General features: G+C 49.7%; 1 protein-coding gene across 1 annotated transcript in view; it reads right to left on the bottom strand.

The window, feature by feature from the left end:
* Positions 1 to 5,558: 5,558 nt before the first annotated feature.
* The window catches only part of TAMALIN (trafficking regulator and scaffold protein tamalin), a 42,054-nt gene continuing 32,788 nt past the window's right edge, over positions 5,559 to 14,824 (bottom strand). Inside the window, exons 4-8 of the mRNA XM_083427888.1 lie at positions 13,991 to 14,093; positions 11,533 to 11,626; positions 11,344 to 11,410; positions 9,595 to 9,661; positions 5,559 to 7,944 (exon numbers count right to left, since the gene is read on the bottom strand). Of these exons, the coding sequence (XP_083284014.1) occupies positions 7,478 to 7,944; positions 9,595 to 9,661; positions 11,344 to 11,410; positions 11,533 to 11,626; positions 13,991 to 14,093 (798 nt within the window). The 3' untranslated portion in view covers positions 5,559 to 7,477. The remainder of the gene's footprint in view (positions 7,945 to 9,594; positions 9,662 to 11,343; positions 11,411 to 11,532; positions 11,627 to 13,990; positions 14,094 to 14,824) is intronic.

Here is a 14,824-nt window from a genome sequence, read left to right as displayed (position 1 = left end):
ATCAGAGACTCTTCTCTGTTCATCTAGAGCAATTTTATCACATTTGTATCCTATGTGGCTCAAGCTGGGTTATATCTTTCTTATAACCCTTAGGCAGGGTATTTAATTGACTACACTGACATCCCATATTTGTTATGGAACCTGAGTGTACATTTGGCCAAGTGCCTAGGCAGTGATCGGACCCAATCCTGTTTAATGGTGGCCTCTTTCGCACCACACATTTTTTTTGTTTTTTGTTTATTATTATTAAGGATTTTCTTGTTTTACAGAAGTAAGTGTAATGCCTCGTTGTTGTTTTTTCCCATGTGACATTTTTACAAATCCATTTTATTTGTTGAGGCATTAGGGGGAGAAGAAAAGAAAAAAGAAAAGGGGGGGGTGGAGAGAGGGGAAATGGAAGAGGGTGGGGTTGGGTGGCGGTGTTTCTATTATGTTTAATGTATGTAGAGTTTGGGGTCAGCGTTGTTTGTGTTGTTCACTTGTGTTCCTTTGGTGGTGAGAGAGGTTGGGGTTGGCCTAGGGTGTGATTGTTTGCTTGTGATTGGCTGTGGTGATCTTTGTTTTCGTGTGTGAGTGGGGTGGGTGGGTGTTTTGGATCAGGTTAGCCATATTGATTTGTATGCTGTTGGTGGATTATTGTCATTGTCCTATTGGGCTGTGGATGTGATAAAGGGGAGCCATACCGGGGTGAAGGCGTCTTCTTCTGTTTGTCCCCGTGTCAGTTTCAGTTTATTAGTTAATTTTTCTAGTAGGGCTGTTTCCCATACTATTTGGTACCATTGGTCCATACTTACTCCTGACAGGTCTCTCCAGTGTCTGGCTATGATGCTTCTGGCTGCTGAGAGTAGGTGGGTTATGAGTTCTTTGTGGTGTAAATGGGCATTGTTGTCTTGGAAGATGTTTAGTAGGGCCAATTCTGGGGTGATGTCTATTACTTGCTTAGTTATTTTACATATTTCTTGTATCGCTGTTGTCCAGAATAGTTGGATTTTGGGACACTCCCACCACATGTGGAGGTATGTTCGCACCACACATTTAAAGCACTGCACCACTTTCGTCCTAGCTTTCCCCCAAAGAATCCTGGGAGCTATAGTTTAAGGGTGCTGTGAGTTCTGGGAGACCCATATTCCCCTCAGAGCTACAATTCTCATAGTGGTTTAATCACCAATTCCTCTTCCCCGGGAACTCTTGAAATGGTAGCTCTGTGAGGGCAATAAGAACCTCCTAACAATTCTCAGCACCCTTAAACTACAATTCCCAGAATTATTTGGGGGAAGCCACAAGTGGCATCATTAAATGTGAATGGTTCCAGCTTCAGTTGCTTTTAGGTCTGGGTAGGCCAAGAAATTGTGGCTCCAGAGCAGCCTTCACCAGCCATTGCCCTGCAGGTACCTGGGACTTTAACTCCCATCAGCTCCACTGTCTGGAACCATGTTGGTGAAGGCTCATACTGATCTACCCAGGCTTGCACCAGAGGTGGAAAGCTTTTGGTTCTCCTGATGTCGCTAAACTGCAATTCCCATCATCCCTGACACTGACTAGGCTGCTGGGAGTTGTAATCTGGACACAAGTCCCCTCGTCCTGGGCCTTTTAATTGATAGTTCCAAAATTGTGAAAGAGCCTGCAAATAATAAATAATAAATTATTATTATTATTATTAATAATAATAATAATAATAATAATAATAATAATAATAATGGTACCCTGCCCATCTGACTGACTTGCCCCAGCCCCTCTGGGCGGCTCCCAAGATATAAAGGTAAAGGTACCCCTGCCCGTACGGGCCAGTCTTGACAGACTCTAGGGTTGTGCGCTCATCTCACTCTAGAGGCCGGGAGCCAGCCCTGTCCGCAGACACTTCCGGGTCACGTGGCCAGCGTGACAAGCTGCATCTGGCGAGCCAGTGCAGCACACGGAACGCCGTTTACCTTCCCGCTGGTAAGCGGTCCCTATTTATCTACTTGCACCCGGGGGTGCTTTCGAACTGCTAGGTTGGCAGGTGCTGGGACCGAACGACGGGAGCACACCCCGCCACGGGGATTTGAACCGCCGACCATGCGATCGGCAAGTCCTAGGTGCTGAGGTTTTACCCACAGCGCCACCCGCGTCCCACTTCCCAAGATATATAAATACATAATAAAACATTAAACAAACTTCCCAATACAGGGCTGCCTTCACATGTCTTCTAAGTCAGATAGTTGTTTATTTCCTTGATATCTGACAGGAGGGCGTTCCACAGGGCGGGCGCCACCACCGAGAAGGCCCTCCACCTGGTTCCCTGTAACCTCAGTTCTCACAGTGAGGGAACCACCAGAAAGCCCTCGGAGCTGGACCTCAGTGTCCAGGCTGAACGATGGGGGTGGAGACGCTTCTTCAGGTATACTGGGCCGAGGCCGTTTAGGGATTTAAAGGTCAATACCAACACTTTTAATTTTGCTCGGAAACGTACTGGGAGCCAATGTAGGTCTTTCAGGACTGGTGTTATATAGTCTCGGCGGCCACTCCAAGTCACCAGTCTAGCTGCCTCATTCTGGATTAATTGTAGTTTCCGGATCACCTTCAAAGGTAGCTCCACGTAGAGCGCATTGCAGTAGTCCAAGCGGGAGATAACTAGAGCATGCACCACTCTGGTGAGACAGTCTGCGGGCAGGGTCTCAGCCTGCATACCAGATGGAGCTGGTAGACTGCTGCCCTGGACACAGAATTGACCAGCACCTCCATGGACAGCTGTGAGTCCAAAATGACACAGGGGCACAGTTACCCCATTCAGGACCATGGAGTGCCCCCCCAATAGTACTTCTGTCTTGTCAGGATTTAACCCAAATCCATTAACCTGCATCCATCCTCCAACCGCCTCCAGACACTCACATAGAAAGACCCTTTTTTCTGTCTTCCCCACAGCTTCCAGGGATAAGGCAATCTTTTTCAAGTTGAGCACACTTCAGAGTAATTGTCTAAAGCTCTAAAACTGCTTAGGACTTTGGAGACCATTACCTTCCTATGTGTTGCTCAACCTGCCGAGCATTTCAAAAGGTCATCTCCAGGCTTGACTACTGTAATTTGCTCTACACGGGGCTGCCCTTGAAGCTGTCCCAGAAACTCCAGCGGGTGCAGAATGCTGCAGCGAGGCTCCTCACGGGGTCCCTGCCATGGGAGCATATTCACCCAGTGCTTTTCCAGCTGCACTTGCTCCCGGTGGAGTACAGGGTCAGATTTAAGGTGCTGGTTTTGACCTTTAAAGCCCTTCATGGCCTAGGACCCCCGTACCTACGGGACCGCCTCTCACAGTATGCCCCACGGAGATCCTCAAGGTCATAGAATCATAGAATCATAGAATCATAGAGTTGGAAGAGACCACAAGGGTCATCGAGTCCAACCCCCTGCCAAGCAGGAAACACCATCAGAGCACTCCTGACATGTGGTTGTCAAGCCTCTGCTTAAAGACCTCCAAAGAAGGCGACTCCACCACACTCCTTGGCAGCAAATTCCACTGTCGAACAGCTCTTACTGTCAGGAAGTTCTTCCTAATGTTTAGGTGGAATCTTCTTTCTTGTAGTTTGTATCCATTGCTCCGTGTCCGCTTCTCTGGAGCAGCAGAAAACAACCTTTCTCCCTCCTCTATGTGACATCCTTTTATATATTTGAACATGGCTATCATATCACCCCTTAACCTCCTCTTCTCCAGGCTAAACATGCCCAGCTCCCTTAGCCGATCCTCATAAGGCATCGTTTCCAGGCCTTTGACCATTTTGGTTGCCCTCCTCTGGACACGTTCCAGTTTGTCAGTGTCCTTCTTGAACTGTGGTGCCCAGAACTGGACACAGTACTCCAGGTGAGGTCTGACCAGAGCAGAATACAGTGGCACTATAACTTCCCTTGATCTAGGTCCATAAATAGCAACACCCTAGTGGTCCCGGGCCCTAAGGAAGTTAGATTAGCTTCAACCAGAGCCAGGGCCTTTTCAACACTGGCTCCGGCCTGGTGGAACGCTCTGCCTCATGAGATCAGGGCCCTGCGGGATCTGATTTCTTTCCGCAGGGCCTGTAAGACAGAGTTGTTCCGCCTGGCCTTTGGTTTGGAGCCAGTTTGATTCCCACTCCCTCTTTTTCCTTTCTCCTCCTGTGATGAGGCTGCATTTGAACATTTTACTGTTTCAATATTTTAATGTTTTTTAATCTTGTTTTTAAGTTGTATTCATTCAACTTGTTTTTATTATTGCTTGTTAGCTGCCCTGAGCTGGGGAGGGCGGGGGTATAAATAAAAATTACTATTATTATTAAAAGCCGGTCGAGAAACCGGCTGCAGCCTTGTAACTCTGTAGAAGAAACTAGCTGAAGGGGAAGGGTGATTAATGCTTCCATAGAGAGGCCACATAGCACCTGCTCTTTCCAAAGTTAAACAAGAGTTGCCTCTGATCTGGGTTTATTTTGGGCCAGGCAGGACGGTTCCCTATGCAATTAAGGGTGACCGCAAGGGACAGAAACGGAACAAGGCAGCTGGGCACGCCCTGCCTCAGAACACGGAACAAACCAAACCCCGCAGGGAAGCAAAAGCTTGGACTCAGCAGTACTGAGGAAATGCTGAATTACTGGCTTGGGTGGGCCTCCAGCACCCAGCTGGGATGGCTCAAAAGCTCGGACAGCAGGAGAAAAGATCCATCTGCTTCTCCCACCCCTTGACTGTTGTCAAAAGTTTGACAAGTACTGCTCAGGTTTGGGGAGCAGCGACTCTTTGCTGCTTTGGCTATCCATGAAATTTGAGGGTCTGTCTGGAAAACATACCGTATTTTTCGCTCCATAGGATGCACCAGACCACAAGGCGCACCTAGATTTGGGAGGAGGAAAACAAGAAAAAATTATTCTGAATCCCAGAAGCCAGAACAGCAAGAGGGATCTGGCTTCTGGGATACCATGTGGCTGTCCCGGCTTCTGGGATAACCGTGCGCAGCCTCTCCTGGGCGCATCGCTGAAGGGGCGCTGCACAGTTCTCCCTCTCTGCGCAGCGCACAGGAGCGGCACTGTGCAGAGAGGGAGAGCTGCGCAGCGCCCCTTCAGTGAAGCGGGAGAAGGAACAGAAGGGGCTCCGTTCCTCCTCCGTTCCTGAGAGCCAGTGTGGTGTAGTGGTTAAGAGCGGTAGTCTCGTAATCTGGTGAACCGGGTTCGCTCACCGCTCCTCCACATGCAGCTGCTGGGTGACTTTGGGCCAGTCACACTTATTTGAAGTCTCTCAGCCCCACTCACCTCACAGAGTGTTTGTTGTGGGGGAGGAAGGGGAAGGAGAATGTTAGCCGCTTTGAGACTCCTTCGGGTAGTGATAAAGCGGGATATCAAATCCAAACTCTTCTTCTTCTCCTCCTCCCGCTTCGCTGAAGGGGGGCTGCGCAGCTCTACCTCTCTGCGCAGTGCCATTCACTCCATAAGGCGCGCTCACATTTCCCCTTACTTTTTTGGAGGAAAAAAGTGCGTCTTATGGAGCGAAAAATACGGTAAGTTTCTCAGGGAAGCTAGTTCAGACAGACCACGGAGAACTTGGTGCAAAATGAGACTCGCCACCACAACTTCATTGCAAAAAGTCTTTACTATGTTTTATCAAAAGAGAACAAGTTAACACCTGAAACCATGGGTGCATGTTAGTACAAAAAGAGCCCACTCCCCTTTACTTGGGTCACTTTTTTTTTCATGTATTGGGTGTACTCAGTAACAGCAATCGCCTGTCCTAGCTTAAAGGTTTGGCATCTCTTTTTGAGATACAAATATGCAACTTTGCCTGTTCTTGACGCCGTGTCACCCGCTTCCCCCTTCCTGCAGCTACTTCCTCAGATAAGGTTGAGCTAGAGTTGCAAAAAAAGAAGAAGAAAGTTCCCTTTTTGATTGCTTTTATAACCAGAACATTGCTTTGAACGAGAAGCAAAGCTTTTACAGGAATAATGCCACCCTGTTAAGACATTCACTCAGCCTGGCTTCCATTTCTCAAGGACCCAGTAGTTCAGAAGGGCAAGCGACAGGGATCCTCTTAAAGGCTCTGAGGAGATGGAGCCTAAAACCGAAACAAACCCCCAAACTAGGGTTCCTCAGCAGACATTTTGCTCTTATTTCCTGGTAGCTAGAGAAAGCCTTTAACGTGGCTGAACACAAAACAACAAGCGTCGTAGCCCTTTGCCTCCTTTAAAAAGCCACTGTATAAAATATTGAGACAAAAAGTATAAAAGCTTCAGCTTCTTCTTTTTTAAAGTACTGGAGGAGGAATCCGGCCTCCTGAGGTGACGAGACAGGCAGGATGTGGCTGGTGGAAGAGGCCTCCTCTGAGATTAAAGAGAGAGATCAGCAGCTCAAAAGAAAAACCACAATTGCACAGAACTCCGGGGTGGGAAGAGGGATTCCCATACGCTGCTGCCAGATTTTCGATATTAGAAAAGCCATTGCAGTACGTGACAAGATATTTGCTGCCACAGATGGTTGGGGGCCTACTAGGGCCTACCTAATTTAATTTGGTAGTTCTCCAACACTGACAGATTATCACAGGGATGTGGAGACTTAATGCTGAAGGACCCTGGGCCCAAGTTCTTCCCTTGGTTCAAGGTCTGCCACCAATCACCACATACTGCAGCTTTTTTTAAAGCCCCTCCCCACCAAAAGCCATTATTATCCCAGGTCTGGGCTCTCCTCTAACTCTACCTTTTATATTTACCTCAAATGCTACTTCATGCCCTAGGGTCAACATGCCGTTTCCGCTAATACATCTTCCCGGTCCTAAATCAAAGCCCACAGTCTGCAGGCCACCCTGAACTCTCAATAAGTTGTTGTGTTGTCCCCCCCCCCCCGCACCTTTAATCCTTGGTTGGTTGGGAGCTGGAGGGAGCACTCCATTTCCCAGTTCTACCCCCCCTTCCTGGAATCACAGGTTTTCTCAAATCTGTGCCTCCTGCTGTTCTTGGACTCTAGTTCCCATTATCCGTAGCTAGCAGGACGATGGGATTTGTAGTTCCCCAAAGAGCTAGAGACCCAAGTTCGGGAAACCTGATCTAACTCTTTCAATAGAGCAAGGAACAAACTGAGTAGCATTCACAGATTCGGTTGACCCTGCTCCGTGGAAGAATCTAACTCTTAAAAAAAACACCCACAATCCTTCCACGGAACAAAGAATACCAGATCACTCATGCTTCTTTGGCTTTACAATTTGGCGTGTTTCCTTCCGAGCTAATCCCCGCCCCCACCCCCATTGCTTCTCTCCTCGAGGTTCGTGACCAGATCTGTCCGACGACCTGGATCCCAAGAAGCACAGCCTAACAATTGCTGGTGCTTGGGATCTTATTGGAAGCCTCGAATCCACCGAGAACCAACCCGGTGGGGGTGCTTGAATCCACTTTGCTGGTCAAATAAATAAATAAATAAATCAGCCAACTTTATAAAAGCTGAGACTGCCGGCCACCCCACCCCACCCCACCAAAAAAAATGCCCTTGCGCGACGCTATCGCCTTTTACAACTGGCTCTCTTCTTCTTCCAGGGAACGGTTCAGCCCGGGGATAAATTTGAGCAGTCTCTTGCGGAAGCTCCCCGGTTTGCTCTTCCGGGGCCTTGGGGCGGCTGCAGAGTTCTTTTGGTCGCATGATCTGTCCCAGAACCGTGCGACTCCATTGCTGCTGCTGCTGCTTGTGCATTTGACGCTGGCGCTGCGGGTGAGCGTTGGGCGCGGGCGCGAGGGCTGGGCGGCTGCGGGGACAATGTCCAGGGAGTCGGCAGAGTCAAAGAAGCAGGTCTGGTAGACTGAATCCTCGCTCTCGTCCGTGGTGGTGCTGACGCAGCCCACGCTGCTGTAGGTGCTCCCCGATCCTGGCAACAGCACCCCAAAAGGGGCAGCAGGGCCTCCGGCCAGCCTAGTTCCGTACAGGCAGGAACGCACAGATTCCAGGGTGTCATAGATGCTGGGGTCTTTAACCACGATCCCTAGCAGGGAAGAAGGGTTCCAGTTAATAATAATAATAATAATAATAATAATAATAATAATAATAATTTATTATTTATACCCCGTCCATCTGGCTGGGTTTCCCCAGCCACTCTGGGCAGCTTCCAACAGAACATTAAAATACAATAATCCTTCAAACATTAAAAGTTTCCCTAAACAGGGCTGCCTTCAGATGTCTTCTAAAAGTCAGATAGTTGTTTATTTCCTTGACATCTGATGGGAGGGCATTCCACAGAGTGGGTGTCACTACCGAGAAGGCCCTCTGCCTGGTTCCCTGTAACTTGGCTTCTCGCAGTGAGGGAACCACCAGAAGGTCCTTGGCGCTGGACCTCAGTGTCCAGGCAGAACGATGGGGTTGGAGACGCTCCTTCAAGTATACTGGGCCGAGGCTGTTTAGGGCTTTAAAGGTCAGCACTAACACTTTGAATTGTGCTTGGAAATGGACTGGGAGCCAATGTAGGTCTTTCAGGACCGGTGTTATGTGGTCTCGGCGGCCGCTCCCAGTCACCAGTCTAGCTGCCGCATTCTGGATTAGTTGTAGTTTCTGGGTCACCTTTAAAGGTAGCCCCACGTAGAGCGCGTTGCAGTAGTCCAAGCAAGAGATAACTAGAGCATGCACCACTCTGGCGAGAGAGTCTGTGGGCAGATAGGGTCTTGGTCTGCGTACCAGATGGAGCTGGTAAACAGCTGCCCTGGACATAGAATTAACTTGTGCCTCCACGGACAGCTGTGAGTCCAAAATGACTCCCAGGCTGCGCACCTGGTCCTTCAGGGGCACAGTTACCCCATTCAGGACCAGGGAGTCCTCCACACCTGCCCATTTCCTGTTCCCCACAAAAGAGTACTTCTGCCTTGTCAGGATTCAAGCTCAATCTGTTAGCCACCATCCATCCTCCAGCCGCCTCCAGACACAGTTAGGGCAGATCACAGAGTTAGAAGGGACTATGGCAATGCAGCTCAGTCTCAGCTGAAGCATCCATGACAGATGTGCATCACAGTCAAAGAACTTTTTCAAAGCCCAGTCCATTCAAAAGCCACTAACGAGAGCATGGGAGAAAGTACCGTATTTTTCGCTCTATAGGACGCACTTTTCCCCCTCCAAAAATGAAGGGGAAATGTGTGTGCGTCTTATGGAGCGAATGCAGGCTCCTTGGCTTCAGCGATAGCAACGCAAAGCCTCCGAAGCGCAAAGGGAGCACTCCCTCCGCACTCCGGAGGCTTCACGTTGCTTTTGCTGGAGCCTGGAGGGCGAGAGGGGTCGGTGCGCACTTTTTGTGTGCGCTCAAAACAGCCATTTCTCCTCCTCGCAGATGTGAAATGGTTTAGCTCAGGGTTTCCCAATCTTGAGTCTCAGCTGCTTTTGGACTACTGTTCCCATCATCCCTGACCACTGGCCCTGGGAGCTAGGGATGATGGGATCTGTAGTCCAAAAACAGCTGGAGACCCAAGATTGGGAAACTCTGGTTTAGATCAGCCTTGACCTGGCACCTTTCAGGTGCTGTTGGGACTCCCCTCAGCCACAGCCAGCATCACCAACGGTTCAGGGTGATGGGTTGTAGCACAATATCTGGAGGGTACCAGAACAGAGGAGACTGGCCCAGTGGTCATGCAAATGTATCTTTGTCACTCACCACGGACCAAGCGCTGCTCCTGCACCATCAGTGACCGATACTCCCCCCATTTTTCATAGAGCGTTTGCTGCAATGGAGAGAGAGAGGCCAGTATTCATTTGTGTTTCAAAATCTGCTTGATTAATCTTGTCTAAAAGTGGTTCTTCGGGTCTGATTCTTGCTCATTTAATTTGCAGGTATACATTGGCTACAGAGCTTCACCCCCACTTTGAGGATGAGGAAGGCATGGCTGGATCCTTTTTGAGAAGAAAGACACAAGAAAAGATTCTGGAAAATACTAATTCGCAGCCAGGTACCACGCTGGCCCTGAATTGTATGTAAGAGGTCCAGCTGGCTGCAGTTAAAAGGAAAAGCCATCAGGGTGCCTCTCAGTACCAAACTACAGCTGCCTGCTATGTTAGGCCTGGGTGATATATCGCCCGGGACCGGTAATGGGGGCAGACCGCGATGGTGGCTTCTCTAGGCAGTATATCGCTAGTAAAACCACCAGTGTTGCCAATTCCCTCCAGCATGCTGAGGGAGAAATAAGCTAGACTCGCATGGGTAGGCAAACTAAGGCCCGGGGGCCAGATCTGGCCCAATCGCCTTCTAAATCCAGCCCAGCCCGCGGACCAGCGTGTTTTTACATGAGTAGAATGTGTCCTTTTATTTAAAATGCATCTCTGGGTTATTTGTGGGGCACAGGAATTCGTTCATTCCCCCCCCCCCCCAAGAATAGTCTGGCCTCCCACAAGGTCTGAGGGACCGGCCCCCTGCTGAAAAAGTTTGCTGACCCCTGAGCTAGAGGGACACAGGAGCTGCAGCGGTTTTGCCAGCGCTATACTGAGTGAAACCACCATCGCAGTCTGCCCCTCATACCAGTGCAGAGGGAGAAACAAGACACAATACAGCTTGTTCCTCCCTCAACTGCTTGGCTGCCCTTGCCTCAGCCGAGCTGTTTTACGGAGCCTCCATCCTGCCAGCGGTGGGATGGGGGCTCTGTTAAACAGCTCCTGCTTGGCTGTGAAGAAGTCTAACGGAGACCCCACCTCGCCTCCGGGTTGCGCAAGATGGGGGGCTCTCAGACTTATTCTGCTGGGGACAGCGGTAGCCAAACACACAGAGCCTGGGTCACGCTGCCACTTTCCTCGTGGGGTGGTCGTTCATCCTGCAGGAAAGACGCAGCCCACCCTTGGTTGCCTACACCCAGAGGGTGGGCTCTGTCTTTCCTCCTGGGGTGAACGACAGCAAGAAAGATGTAGCCCACCTTGCCAGGTGACAGCAGCCAGCCCCTTATTAGGAAACCAGAATGTAAGCCAACAAGGGAACAGTTTTGTTTCCTGTAGGCCTTAAAAGAGACTAAGATGAGTACAGTGGTACCTCTGGTTACAAACTTAATTTGTTCCGGAGGTCCGTTCTTAACCTGAGGTACCACTTTAGCTAATGGGGCCTCCCGCTGCCGCCGCGCAATTTCTGTTCTCATCCTGAGGTAAAGTTCTTAACCCTAGGTACTACTTCCAGGTTAGCGGAGTCTGTAACCTGAAGCGTTTGTAAACCAAGGTACCACTGTACTACGTTTTTCTAAAAACTTGCAAACTTTATTCTAGTCAAACCATTCAGCTGCATGCACTCCCTGTATTTTCACTATTTTGTTTTGTATTGTGTTGTACAAGCCAGGTGTTTGCATTGATGAACTTCTTTCAATAAAAACAAGCTCGTCGTGCTGCTTTGTTCGTTTTGCTGCGTGTTCTTCACGGAAACATCACTCACCTTGAGGTACTGCAAACGGGCTTCCAGCTCTGCCCTGCGGATGGAAGTGCCGTACAAGGTCTCTAACCTGGACAGGACAAGAATCTGATTAGTGGCGGCTGGTTAGGGACAGTTTTGCCACCCCTGCGGACAAGCAATGCCTTCTGGGTCGGCTGGCCCTTCCCCCCAAATAATCTCCCACACACTCACCTGAGCACGTTCCCAGACGCTTTGATGATCTCCACAATCTCACGGTGTCGGATCCCCTCCACATTGAGCCCGTTCACACCTGTGATCGTATCCCCTGCGTTAACAAAAAGCCAGAGAGGCCGCTGTCATTTTCTAAGCCTGCAAAAGGAAGGACAAGAAACCCCTGGCTCCCTTTGGCATTAGAGGATCTGGGCTGGGCTGTACGTGCTAACTGCTAACGCTTTTTGCAAAGCTAAGCAGGGTCTGGTCTGGTTACAAACTGGATGGGGGACCACGTGTTGAGATTCCTGCATTGCAGGGGGATGGACGACCCATGGGAGTCCCTTAGAGCTCTGTGATTACAAATCCCATCAGCCCTGGCCCGCATGGTCAACAATCAAAGATGATGGGAGCTGCAGTCTGATAGCATCTAGCGAGCACCCCGTTGGTTACTGCTGTGCTTGTGCACCAAGGCAGGAAACTCAGTGATGTAAACAGAAGCTTGTGACCTGTAGAAGTTATGCAAATGGGCACCATTGCTTCTCTTGCTTAATTTGTTCTGCTCTACTAAGTCATGGGCCAAGGAGCCCTGTTAAAAGAGCAGAGACGCCTAAGCCAAGACAATGGGGGAGATGCTGCAATTTCAGATTTCACCAGGCACTGCCCACATACCGTATTTTTCTGTGTATAAGACGCCCCCTATTTTGGGGGAGTAAAAATTTAGAAACTGGGAAATGCCCAGAGTTGCTGAGATTTTTTTTTTAGGGGGGATTGCGGAAAATCGCTCGCCCGCCTGACCTACGCTGCCACTCGCATGTGTCGTCGCAAATGCCACCAATCCACTGTCACCTCGCCTGCCCAGGTGCTGCACTAACAGCCAATCAAGCCCAGCCCTTGCCGCAGCCACCAATAACACACTCAAACGCTGGGGAGGGTCTTTGGGTCCCGGAAGGAACATATAACACGTCAAAGTGCAAGTGGATAAATAAGTACCGCTCTGGCGGGAAGGTAAACGCCATTTCCGTGTACTGCTCTGGTTTGCCAGAAGCGGCTTAGACATGCTGGCCACATGACCCAGAAGCTGTACGCCGGATTCTTCGGCCAATAAAGCGAGATGAGCTCTGCAACCCCAGAGTCAGCCACGACTGGACCTAATGGCCAGGGGTCCCTTTACCTTTCGCATTCAGCAGCACTTTTGTGGAAGGCCGTACACACACAAAACCCTGGATCTATGTATGTGCCCTTTGAAAATCATCTGCAGTGCAGAGAGAAGGGTAAATGACACCCTTGGAGTCATGGGAAGGAAGGAGAGGGAGCAATGCTAGCACAGCTCAGCCCTGCGAAACACCTGAGCTTGCCGCTCCACCTGCTGCCAACGTGACCCAGCGAACACAACATCAGCTCTCCAGGGAGAAGAGCAGCTGGGCTCATTATAGAGGGGAAATTCACATGCGTTGCCCTTGGCTGTGCCTCCCTCTTCAGCCTGCTGTGTTAGGGGCTGCCGACGGCTTTGAATCTGCCCCTGCAAGAAGTGAATGGGCGCGCCTTTGACAGAAATACAGAGCGTGGGGAGAAAAGGCAAATCACAAGGGCCCTTCAGAACCTGAAACCAGGCACAGCCCTTGACCCACCAGCCAGGGTTCCCCAAACTTGGGTCTCCTAACTGTTTTTGGACTACAACTCCCATCATCCCTAGCTAGCAAGAGCAGTGCTCAGGGATGATGAGAACCGTGGTCCAAAACCAGCTGGAGACCCAATTTTGGGAAACCCTGCATTAGGACTTCTGCAGCATATCTAGAACTGCCAAAACTTCTGAAATTTGGGGGAGGGGGAAAAACATGCCCCGCCCCACAAAAAGGAGCTATGGAAGTGTGCATTGAGATTTCCAGTGGACGCCAGGTCTCTTGCCTTCTATTTCCTTCTCAAGAAGCTACCTAGAGCAGGGGTCAGCAACCTTTTTCAGCAGCGGGCCGGTCTACCGTCCCTCAGACCATGTGGGGGGCCGGACTATATTTTGAAAAAAAAAGGAACAAATTCCTATGCCCCACAAATAACCCAGAGATGCATTTTAACCAAAATACTTATTATTATTATTATTATTATTATTATTTATACCCCGCCCATCTGGCTGAGTTTCCCCAGCCACTCTGGGCAGCTCCCAATCAAGTGTTAAAAACAGTACAGCATTAAATATTAAAAACTTCCTTGATTCATGTAAAAACACACTGATTCCTGGACCGTCCGCGGGCCAGATTGAGAAGGCGATTGGGCTGCATCCGGCCCCCGGGCCTTAGGTTGGCTACCCCTGACCTAGACACATTGACTTTTGATCAAACACCACACGGATAAGGGTTTTGATCAGTATTTGCTTAGTTTCTCCAGCCCACCCCGTTTGAAAGCAAGCAAGTGAGTTTTTACAAGGGTGAAAACTCACAAGTAGTCCATTAGGTTCAAGACGCTAAAGCGTGACATCTCTTACCTGGTTTCAAGCCAGCTACCTGGGCCGGGCTATCATCATGCACACGGCATACAAAGGTGAACATCTCCACCCGTTTTGTGTTCTGGTGGTGGAGCCCGTAGGTCTGAAAGCAGCAGAGGAAACAAGAGTTGGTTGGTTTTTAAAATGAGGTCAGACCGCAGTCACCCAAATAATGTGCAAGTTCCACCGTAGCTTAACTGTTGGAGATGCAATAGGGATAATGCTTCTCTAAAACGTACCGTATTTTTCGCTCTATAGGACGCACTTTTTCCCCTCTAAAAATTAAGGGGAAATGTGTGTGCGTCTTATGGAGCGAATGCAGGCTCCTTGGCTTCAGCAATAGCAACGCGAAGCCTCCGAAGCGCAGAGGGAGCGCTCCCTCCTCGCTCTGGAGGCTTCAGGTTCCTTTTGCTGAAGCCGGGAGAGCAAGACTCTCCCGGCTTCAGCAGAGACGGAGAGCTGCGCAGCGCTCCTTCAGCCAAGCGGGAGGAGAAATGGAAGGGGCTCCGTTTCTCCTGCCACTTCACTGAAGGGGCGCTGAGCAGAGAGGGGGAGAATTTTTTTCCTTGCTCTCCCCCTCTAAAACAAGGTGCCTCCTATGGTCGGGTGCGTCCTATAGAGCGAAAATACGGTATGTTTTTTCATTGTCGTATATTGAAACATTTTTGGCAGAGGGTAACTGAAACCATCAACAGAACTGTACGGAAGAACCTTACATTTACAGAGCAAAATACCCTCTTGAATTATATACGCAGCACATGGAACCTTACGAAAGGACAATACGAATGGACTCTCTGTGCCCTTACCAGAGCAAAAACACCCATCCTGATGAAT

This window comes from Podarcis tiliguerta (assembly GCF_965153285.1).
Source record: "Podarcis tiliguerta genome assembly, chromosome: 2".
NCBI lineage: Eukaryota > Metazoa > Chordata > Lepidosauria > Squamata > Lacertidae > Podarcis > Podarcis tiliguerta.
The sequence above is the reverse complement of the archived record's forward strand: the minus strand, read 5'-3'. Positions and strand labels throughout refer to the sequence as shown.